The sequence below is a fragment of the Takifugu rubripes genome, chromosome 3 (genome assembly GCF_901000725.2).
Source record: "Takifugu rubripes chromosome 3, fTakRub1.2, whole genome shotgun sequence".
Classification (NCBI taxonomy): domain Eukaryota; kingdom Metazoa; phylum Chordata; class Actinopteri; order Tetraodontiformes; family Tetraodontidae; genus Takifugu; species Takifugu rubripes.
The window spans coordinates 1,274,947-1,285,179 of record NC_042287.1 but is presented as its reverse complement, the minus strand read 5'-3'; the positions used below and the strand labels follow the sequence as shown (position 1 = coordinate 1,285,179).

Genomic DNA, 10,233 nt, shown 5'->3' with positions numbered 1-10,233 from the left:
ACTTCCAGCAACTACGAATGAACCAAATCTGATAAAATCTGAGCAAAGAACGAAGCCTCCACAGAAGAGAGCCGCTCCACTTCCAAAGGAAAATGGCTGTAAACCAGGATCATGTCTGGACTCTGCACACAGCAATGACCAACATCAGCCATTCTAAGAATGTGAACAGGAAGAGAGTAAAAACAGCAACTGTGTAACTAAGGCAACTATTTACAGTTGGTCCTAAATCTACTGTAAAATAAATGTTTCCTTTCTGCTGCGTCAGCTCTCATTTGATTTAGTAGCGTAGTCCCTTCCATAGGACTACAAACATGGCCGCCACAGGCACTGTGTTCAATCACAGTTTAACCCGTTAATCAGTGATCACTAGCATCTACACTGGAAGCAGAAGCTTAAAAGAAACACAATTATCTTTTTATATCCGATATTTTGTCTTCGTTGACACGATCGGGCTTGAAAGGTAACATATTGGTTGAACATTAATCCACATGTTCTTCTCTGGCATCCCTCAGGAAGCGTACTGCAGCTCTGCTCAGCACCAGGAAACAAAACACAGCTGTCATGACAGTGTAGGACTTCAGGGTGCTCCTCAGGGCGCTGGGGAATTCCCGGTGTGATGTCACTGACTGTCCATGGCCCAGATGGGCGTAGACCAGCAAATATAGCTGAGCAGCCGGGCGACCCTGCAGCCAGCAGGTGTAGATACCTGGAAAAGAACACCTCCAATAAGTGTAGACAGCTAGGAGCTTGGAGCCCTTACAGGCAGCAGGAGAACGCGGAGCCCTCAGACAAAGACACAGAACACCAATCAAACCTAAAATGCTGCTGGTCCTCATCAGGAGGTTTTGTAGAACTCCAACCCGAACCCACTGGAGCAGGCATGTCAAACTCAGTCCTCGAGGGCCACAAACCTGCCGGGTTTTCTATCCCACTGAATGCATTTTCAGCCTGGTAGGACAGAAAACCCGGCAGGATCGTGGCCCTCGAGGACTGAGTTTGACACATGTGCACTGGAGTAAGCGGACAGTATGTTCGTACCTGAATCCTGGACCGTTGCAGGGTTGAACACCAGGTGGTGTCCTGCATCCAGATACAGCCTGTGAGAGCTGGCATCTCCACCCAGCAGGTGTTTAGACCTGTAGATGGGTTTAGATCCCTTGTCCCAGGCCACAGCCATGTTAGCTTGTGCTCCAGGACAGCCTAGAGTTAGAAGGTGTTTTGCAGGGTGGTTTAGGTGATACACAGGCAGGTCCCACAGCTGGGCGACAGAACTAACAGAGTTTGATGAGATCACAGGAGGTGTAAGTGACAAAGGCAGAAGTTCAGATCAGGTCTTTCTGAGCTACTTTAGGATCGTAGTGGAGGCGTTAGTTAGCATCATACTTCAAAAATTAGGCTAATAGCTAACTGCTGAGTGGGCAAAATGTAACAAAAGAGATCCATTTCTAAAAAATATTGACATGATATTAACAGATAGGACTTCATCTTATTTAGGACTAAAGACAGGATCGCCCACTCACAGAGACCTTCATGCATCTACAGCCCCAACAGGGCCCATCTCACTATGAGAATGTCCCAGTATGGGGGTCAACTCTAAACTTTGAGGATTGTAGGAAGGAACCACACATTTGAACATCGTGGATGCCTTACTTGAGCCCGATGAAAGACAGCAGTGACAGGATTCTAGAGGATGGGGCCGGCGGACTTGGACAAATCACTTCACAGTTCCTGACCTCCATTTTGGCTCCAGCTCCACTCCTCTTCATCCGCCTGAAGGCCTTGGGCTTCCCCCCTGATCCACAAGACACTACCTTCTGATGAGCGCCTCTGTAGCGTACGTGTAGAGCGTGGGAGCGGATATAGCAGAGGCCGATGCGGATCTGCTCTCCGGGAATTCCACAACGATCACACACAGACCAGGGTCTGAAGCTGGTGAACAGCCGGTACCAGGAACGAGCAGAACCAGGTCTTTCAACTGCATCAGGTTCAGCACTCGGAGCGCCTGATGAGAACCTACAAACATAGTGTTTCACTTCACCACAGATACATACACAGGAATCCTGACTGTCTGAGTAATGGTTCCCAGCATGAAACCCTGATTCTGTGTCACAAAATTGTGGACCGCCTCATTCTGAAGACCCGATCCACATCAAAGAGGTACCCTGGTGTAGCAATGGAAAACTGATGCAGCTGCATTGTGCCGTCAAACGGTGTATAGCCGATACTGTGTAGTGGGAAAGTGGCTTCTCCTTCCAGACAGGAACCTTGATTGGGATCAGTGGTTCCCAGCATGGATTTCTCAGATAGCTCAGCTGATGGGATAAAAGATTATCGCATCTCATTGGTCAAATATCAGCCGCTATATTTCTGCCCACACCTCTGAATAAAGTCGATCTTCTGTGCCTCCTGGATGTCCAAGTCATAACCATAGAAGTAGTCTCCTTGGCTGGAACCACAGACGTAGACCCCCGAGTCATCAGGACCAGCTCTGAAGATGAGCAGGCTGAAGAGGCGGATGGAGAAGCGACTCTGCAGCGATCTGCTGTGAAGGACACCGCTGGGGTCCACCAGTTTGTTCCCATGGTGATCAGTCAGGGCTCTGGTATCCTTGGACGTATCCAGATGTTTCCTATAAAACCACGTGACCGACTGGACCTGAAACACAGGAAGCCAACGTCTGCTGATTATCTGGTCAGCCAGTCTGCCAGTTGTTAAAGTAAGTGGGCGGCCAACTGGTGTGTAGCAGAGACATATGGAGAGCTCATTAGGGTGCGTTCTTTACTCTGTCCTCCAAAACATGGATCTCCACGGATGTACCTACTCGTAAAGACACACCACCTGTCAGATGTTGATCCTGATGATCATGTTGATCCTGTTGATCCTGACTCCTGTGACTCGAAGGCACTGATCAGGACTTCAGCAGCAACATCGGAGAACAATTATCAACTCAAACAGACTATTACAATACCTACACTGCACTGAACATGAGAGGCGGAAGTCAGCTCAACCACAACCGCTCTCAACTGCTACTGTTACCATGGAGACAACATCAACTGGAACAGACAAACTGATTCTAACTTATCCCAAAGCTCGGGCATGTAGACGGTAGACTTCCAGACAGCTGAGAAGGTGTGTGTCAACAGGAAGGGTTACCATCTCTGGTTTACAGCGACAGGGCAGCTCCACCGTCACTCCAGACAGGAAGGCGACGTTCCTGTAGGTCAGGAAGGCGGGACAGGCGTTCTTGGCAAACACATCCTGTTTGTCGATGGGAGCCTCGTAGCTCCAGAGGCCAGGACAGCAGAGGAAGAGGAGGAAGCTGAGAAGGAGAAGGGAGGAGCCTGGAGGACCAACCATGTTCACTTTCACCTGAAAATTCATTTTCATTGGCAGTTAGACCTGGGGGATCATGGGAAATCAGCACATTTGTTAAGATGTCTTAGAGTTGTCTGACTGGTTATACTGGGACAGGAACCAAGTATTAGCAAAATTCACTATTCTCTTTAATTCAAGGCCCTCAGTAACAGTTGACTTAGAGTTCACTAGCAACTATGTTTTGAACTGAAAATAAAGGGTGAGCAATTGCAGGTTTAATACCCCACCCAAGGGTACCTCAGCAGTGCTCTGAAGGTTGTTCTGGCACCTTCCCCTACTACCTACTTTCCAGGTTTGTCTGGTCTGGGGCTCAAACCAAGAACCCTCTGCTTCTCAGCCCAGTTCCTGACAGGCAGAGCTACCACCACCCCATCTGGTTAAGTCATTGCATTGGAATATTACATTTAATAAAAAGGCTGCTATGTAGGGTGAAATTACTTGAGCTACACCCATCAGTAATCTGCTCTTGAGACATTGTAAAGCCCGTCTCCTTTAGCAGAGGAGACTATTTTAGATGTTACCTTCCCACAGTAGAGCCCACACAGAAGGAAACACCATGACATGACAGAAAGTGTCTTCTGTTGTCACTGTCTAACCTTTAGGTCTGTGTTCTATATCGCTGAATTTAGCTGAAGATCATTGATACCGGTGATACAGAGGGCCGCTCTAATATAATGTACTATAATAATATAGTATGTTGCTTTAAATCAAAGCTCCTTTGATCCTTTGGTCATTGAAAGTTCAACCTTCTACAACTCCATACAACATTTGTCAGGTGTAGCAGCACCTGGAACAGCCTTGGGACAGTCCTACATCCATGTGTGTCTTGTCTTGGGGTCTCTGCCTAGATGTGTTTGGAAGTCCTACAAACTTGGATTTTTGTGTCCTGACACTAATCAACATCCCTGTTCACTTGCTGAGTCATGGTTGCTCGTCCCCAAACTTGTCTTCCTGTAAATAATTGATGCCTGAACTCTTGTTACATGACTGCTTCAGCAGAGCAATATAGAACTTATAATTTACTATAACCTGTGTTACTGATTAGGAACCAGTTTTGCTGGTCAAGAGTCATATAAACTTTGTCCAGCTGTTATAAATAAAGAATTTATCATATCATAATTTCTGTCTTCTCTTAAGTCTCTGAAAGACCAGAGCCGATAGTCAAAACCTTTCTGGGAGACGAACACAGTTGTGTTTACATGTTAACCACGTCAAATAGTTTGAGACTGCCTTTTATTATGACCCCGCCCACATCAAAGAGACACCTGGTGCGCTAGTGGAAAATGAATGGAGCTGAACTGTATTAAGGCGAACCGTGTAGAACCAATAATGCTCTGCTGAAAAGCTCCATGTGTGGGAGGTGTGTAACACTTTTTTTTACCAATCCAATAATCGAATACAAACCCACAAATGATCTTTTATGGCATAACTCAGACAGCTAGTTAAGTTAGGAAGAAAAGCAGCCAGCAGAGCCTAATTTGTTGTTGTGGTCCTTGTCCCCTGCTTGGCTCGAGGGATCAGTCCAGCCATTTTTGTCCGTACTTGCCACAAGTACTTCGTTACCTCCTTAATGCCAAGCAGGTGAACTCACGATGGGTGCTCTTCCTGGGACCCTTCAAATTCACGCTCATCTACCGACCCAGCTCACGGAACATAAAGCCTGATGCCCTTTTCCTGGCAGTTCTCTCCAGACTCCTCCAGGTCAGATCCTGGCCCCATCATGTCTCCCTCCTGTGTTGTGGGCGCAGCTTCCTGGTTGAGGAGGAAAACGTTCGAAGTGCAGCAGTGGTTCTGGTGGCCCTCCATACAGCAGGATGCTAAGTACTTGTCATAGTTCAGTTCACCTCTCAAGTTTAGATGGCATTCTGCAGCGCTCTGGGGGCTACAGTGAGTCTTTCCTCTGGATATCTACCCCAGTCAAACACCCAGTCTGAAAGGGCCAACCAATCCCTTGAGTGCTTTGCAGTGTGTCTCGGCCTGCGTGTCTTGTCTTCATTAATGGCTTCTTACTCGGGTCTCTCAAGGTGCACCCCACTTTCCACATGTCTCTGTTGAAGCAGGTCTCCGAGTCAGATATGGTCCCTCCTTCCGAGCCTCCACCCCCCTCCTGTGACAGCCTACGCTGTCCACCGGATCTTGGACATCTAGCAATGTGGACGTGGCCTCCACTGTGATGCTCCTGTGTCTTTCCTCTTGGGAACATCGGTGACCTGTTTCCTGGCTCAAGCTGTCTGCTTCCTCTTCTGCTGCAGGTCAGCATGATTTGGACTCTTTTTGAGCAGCCAACACCAGCCGATCAGTGGTAGATTTGTCGTTTCATCCTTGCCAATGGTAACGGAATGTTTTCAGACCTGGTAACTCTGCTGTTCTTCCTTAAATTTGTGGGGTTTTTTTCTCCCTTTCTGAAGTTTTCACATCGCCCCTGTTGAAGAGCACTATTCCTGGTGGGCTTCCTTTACAAGTCACTACAGCACATTTGAGCCACTCTCGCACCTTTTGTGCAATGTAAAGTTTTGTCTAATTCTGGGGTTCTGTCCTTATGTTCATAGTCATTGCAACGTGTAAAATATTTGTAATACAAGCAAGAACTCCCACATACAAAAATACACATGCAGACATTTTATGTTACTTTTGAAAAATTGGCTAAAATATCTCCTCACGGGCCAACAGATTTAGGGGTTTGTGTGTTTTGGAGGAACGGGGAGGTGGTATCAGTCCAAAAACAACAGGCTTTGTCTAGGGTGGCAATAATTGCCGGTCCAGCCCTCTGACGCTGGATAAAAATAAACTAGCTTATAGCCTTATAACCGTCCTACTTGTTGTACTCAAATTTGTTATAATTAGAGGGTAAATACATTTGCAGCATTAACACTGTCCAGATTCTCTCCAAAATGGACCAGACTCCAAAAGGATCCCTGCGGGGCACCAGCCTCGGGGTCGGCTCGCAAAAGTGCGAATCCCAACGCGGAAGCCCAAACTCCACCTCCTCCCTGTCTGACCTGCCTCCCTCGGACCCGGATTGGTCACCCCGCAAGGCCATTCCCAACACAGCAGCACATTCTCAGAAACAACCAACGCTAATGCAAGAGTCTAACGATCTTATATCCTAATGCACTTTCAAAAACCACTAGTTAACCCAGACGTTCTTTTCTTGTGCCTCACGTATGACAGTGTTTTCATATTACATCATTCTGCGCAGTGTTTTTGTTCAGTTTCGTCGATGGAATGTTGTCTTAAAGTCGTAGTTGTGGTAACTGTAAATATAGTTACTAAGGTTTAGGTTTTGTGGAAGCTGAAAATCCTCAATAGCTCAAGAGGTCAACCCTCAAATCCACGAGGAGCTCGGAGGATGACACGCTCACTGAAGGGATTCCAAGTGATCGTAAGTCACTGTAGGGAAATGAGCTGTTTGGTGGAAGGATGGTTCTGTTTTTTGATGGACTTTGCTCCATAAAAACTGGTGACAAAGTGGTGATCGAAACACTTCCGGCTCCCGAGATGCAGGATTCATCCTGAAGAACATCCCCATCATCAGGTTTCCTGTCGTGATCTTCTCTCCTGTTGGGTTTCTCTGCTTCCTCTCTGCTGCTACAGGAACTTTGCAATGAAAGATTCCATATTTACATGTTGGCTGGAGGGATATTGATCAGGAAAAGGAAGCAAACTGGATCACCATGGTTACAGTCACCCGTCTGGTCCCAGGTAAGAGGTCTGATTGTTCAGTCCTCCTACATCGTGCCTCTCTTCATCTTCACCTTCACCGTCTTCATCCCTCCTCCCCTCCCTCCTCTCTCTTCTTTCTCTTCTCCTCAGCAGTCAACAACAACCACGGCTGTCAGATGTTTCTGCTCAGCTCAGGTTGCTGTCAGAAAGAACAATAAATGGATCATTTGAAAATCTTGAGACTAAAGCCATGTCAAGGCTCTGGACTTCATGACCTGGACCAATGTGTGGGACACCCGTCTTTGTTGTGTTCTTATCCTTTCACACCCCCTGTTATTACCCCTGCTGCCGTGGTGCTGCTGTCAGACCCAAACCAGCTGCTGGAGCAGCTAAACCCATTTATGGATGTGAGGCAGAATCAAAATGAAGTTTCTTTGCTCGGCGTCTGCTGAGCTTTGCTCCACACGCAGCAACACTCCATCCTGTTTCTGTCATCTTAATGAAGCACCGCTGCAGTTAAGTGCATTACTTTACCTTTCGTGTCACTGCAGCTTCAGATCTGCTTCCATCTCAAGAGCAGATTTATTCCACCAACACTCAGATCGCTCTCATATTTCTGTGTGCGTGAGCGTGCGAGTATGCGCACGTGCACGCATGTGCTCAGCCTGGAGCTCACAGGTCTCCCAGCTGTGAGGGATGTAAATCCACATCATCTTCACAGCTGCTTGTTGCTGAGCTGGTTTGAGTAGGTCTGAGAAGGTCTGAGGTGGTCTGAGCTAGTCAGAGCAGGTCTGAGCTGGTCTGAGCAGGTGTGAGCAGGTTTGAGGTGGTCTGAGCAGGTTTAAGCTGGTCTGAGCAGGTCTGAACTGGTCAGAGCTGGTTTGAGCACATCTGAGCTGGTCTGAGCTAGTCTGAGCTGGTCTGAGCAAGTCTGAGCTGGTCTGAACTGGTCTGAGCAGGTCTGAGCTGGTCTGAGGATGTCTGTGCTGGTCTGAGCAAGTCTGAACTGGTATGACATGGTCTGAACTGGTCTGAGCTGGTCTGAGCAGGTCTGGGCTGCTCTGAGCTGGACCTTGAAGGCCACCATACCCAAGGAGGGTCTCTGCTCCACTGAGTCCACTCTGGACTCACTGGCTGTGACACCTTTCTGCATTTTGATTCAAAAGTACTTTCACAAACAAACAAACACAAACAAACAAACCGTTTACCCAGATTTTTGATGATTCTTCTTCTGGCTTATTTGAGTATTTTAGTTTAGTTTCCTACTGTCATACACAGTCTGGGGAGCCCCTGTGGAACAAGTTGCCTCCCTGCTCTGGAGCCAGTTCCTGTCCAGGTACAGGAGTGCCACGGTTGAATCCTGAACCTGGCAAGTTAAAACAAACAACTGGACAACCAAGGTAGAGGACTCCCGCTTACTCTGAAAGGAGTCTGAAAACATAACAGAGCAGAGCAGCTTCTCCAGGTAGTGGTGCTTCCTTCACACACCAGTATTGGCCACCCACGGAAGGAGGAGCAGCAGGCAGAACTCCATGGTGCTCGGGGAGCAGTGGGGATCGGGTGCCTTGCTCAGGGGTACCCAGGCACGTGATCTGTCCCAGGATTTGGAACCTGCAGCATTACCTTCCTCTGAGCCACGGGGTGCCGCTCTGACAGTTCATGTTTACAAGTTCCAACAATACAGCTGAGCTACAATAAAGAACTTTTGCTCTGTTGATCAGACAGTTGCTAGGCAACATCTCAGTAGGATTACTGTAGCATACCCCTCCCCACAAGAGAATGCCCCACATATAAACATTTGAGACGGAAGTTCAGAACTGTCTGAAATCTCATCAGGGTCTCATCAGGGACCAGAGCCCCCCAGGTCTCCTGAGGCACGTCTCCCATGTCCTCTTCTGTCTTCGTGTCTTCTCATGTTGTCATGTCTTTTATGTTTTGTGCTGCATGATCACCTGCCCATGCGCCATTGTCCATCTCGATGTGTGTGTCTGTGTGTGTGTGTGTGTGTGTGTGTGTGTGTGTGTGCGTGCGGGGGGGGTCTTACTGGAAATGACTGCACTGTTGTGTTGTAATTACCTCCTGGCACCCATGGATCTCTCATTATCTTCCTTCGGCCCTGTGATGGGTGGGGGATGGGGTGGAGGATGTGTGGGTGGTGGGCCCCCCATTACCCAGCATGCATTTCCTTCGATGAAAAGTGCCACATTTATGAGATGTTCGTTTCTATTTTTTGTCAGGATGGCTTCGCTAGTGCCAGCAGCTAACTTTTGCTCTCCATCCCTGCTGCGCCAGAGCGCTAACATTAGCTGCAGCCCCCACCCCCTATCAATCAGCATTTTAATGGGAGTTTGTGACCTGGGTTGGAGGCCAAATGTCCAGATGTTACTATGGAAATGCCCCCAGCCCCTCATCCCAGAAAGATAGATGAGAGACATTCACGCAACAGTCCAATCCCAGCTCCAGGAACAGGCGTGGGAGAGGGCTAGAGGTTAGCATCGAGGAACCGTCTGATTTTCAACAGTTCTTTACTAGAATATGAGGCAACATCTCTGTTCTGGATTTGTGCTTGGCCTTTCACCTGTCTTCCTTTACTGTCAACAGCAGCAGAAGGTGATGGGCATGTTGAATGGAGGGTCCCCCTGGTCCTGCTCAAGGTTTCTTCCTATTGAAGGGGAGTTTTTCCAGCCACTGTTGCTTGTTGGGGGTCAGACTCTGGGATTCTGTGTAGGACCCAGAGACAATTTTGATACTGACAGATGCTGTATAGATTAAAACTGATTGATTAAGATTGGTGTCCCACACGGAGGACCTGTCCTACCAGTCGTGTCTCTACAGGCGGAAACTGTGCTTACGTGGCTAAAACGGGGGAGGGGGGGCAGTGGGCGCTGGTGGTCAAGGTGGGAGGTTCTCCTGAGACCAGAGATCCAAATGACCCCCAAAAAGCAACGGACAGAAAAGACTACCTTTAGCAGGAAGAAACCTTGAGCAGGACCAGGCCCAAATGGAGGAATTTGATGATGAAGTCAGAACAAAGGTCACTTAATAGCAGAGCGAGAGAATTAAGCTAAAACGCTTCTGCTGGGAAAAGAAAGCTCCTCTTCAGGAGGAAGTTTACGTTGCACAGCCCCTCACACTGACCTTTATATGGACCTCTGCTAGCTGTCACAGCAGGAGGTGAAGAACCCAACACATGAA

The 10,233-nt window shown here is 48.1% G+C and overlaps 1 protein-coding gene across 2 annotated transcripts; it reads right to left on the bottom strand.

The window, feature by feature from the left end:
* Positions 1-392: 392 nt before the first annotated feature.
* On the bottom strand, positions 393-3,397 carry LOC101078806 (Ig-like V-type domain-containing protein FAM187A). Of its 2 annotated transcripts, none has more exons than XM_003977876.2 (5): positions 3,154-3,391; positions 2,378-2,655; positions 1,651-2,013; positions 1,039-1,271; positions 393-706 (listed from the first exon to the last, which is right to left on the bottom strand). In XM_003977876.2, exons 1-5 carry the CDS (start codon positions 3,385-3,387, stop codon positions 480-482), a joined length of 1,335 nt encoding a protein of 444 aa, XP_003977925.2. In that variant the 5' UTR covers positions 3,388-3,391; the 3' UTR covers positions 393-479. The 2 variants fall into 2 exon arrangements, with proteins under 2 accessions (XP_003977925.2, XP_029690294.1); XM_029834434.1 differs by having other exon boundaries at positions 473-706; positions 1,039-1,200; positions 1,734-2,013; positions 3,154-3,397.
* Between the last annotated feature and the right edge of the window lie 6,836 nt (positions 3,398-10,233).

What these genes read in the sequence shown, in the direction of transcription:
- LOC101078806 (XM_003977876.2), bottom strand. Translation starts at nt 3,387, where the DNA reads ATGAAAATGAATTTTCAGGTGAAAGTGAACATGGTTGGTCCTCCAGGC. An exon ending in AAGATCGACTTTATTCAGAG is followed by an intron (nt 2,014 to 2,377) that starts GTGTGGGCAGAA and finishes CTATGTTTGTAG; the next exon opens with GTTCTCATCAGGCGCTCCGA. An exon ending in TGCAACGGTCCAGGATTCAG is followed by an intron (nt 707 to 1,038) that starts GTACGAACATAC and finishes GTTCTTTTCCAG; the next exon opens with GTATCTACACCTGCTGGCTG.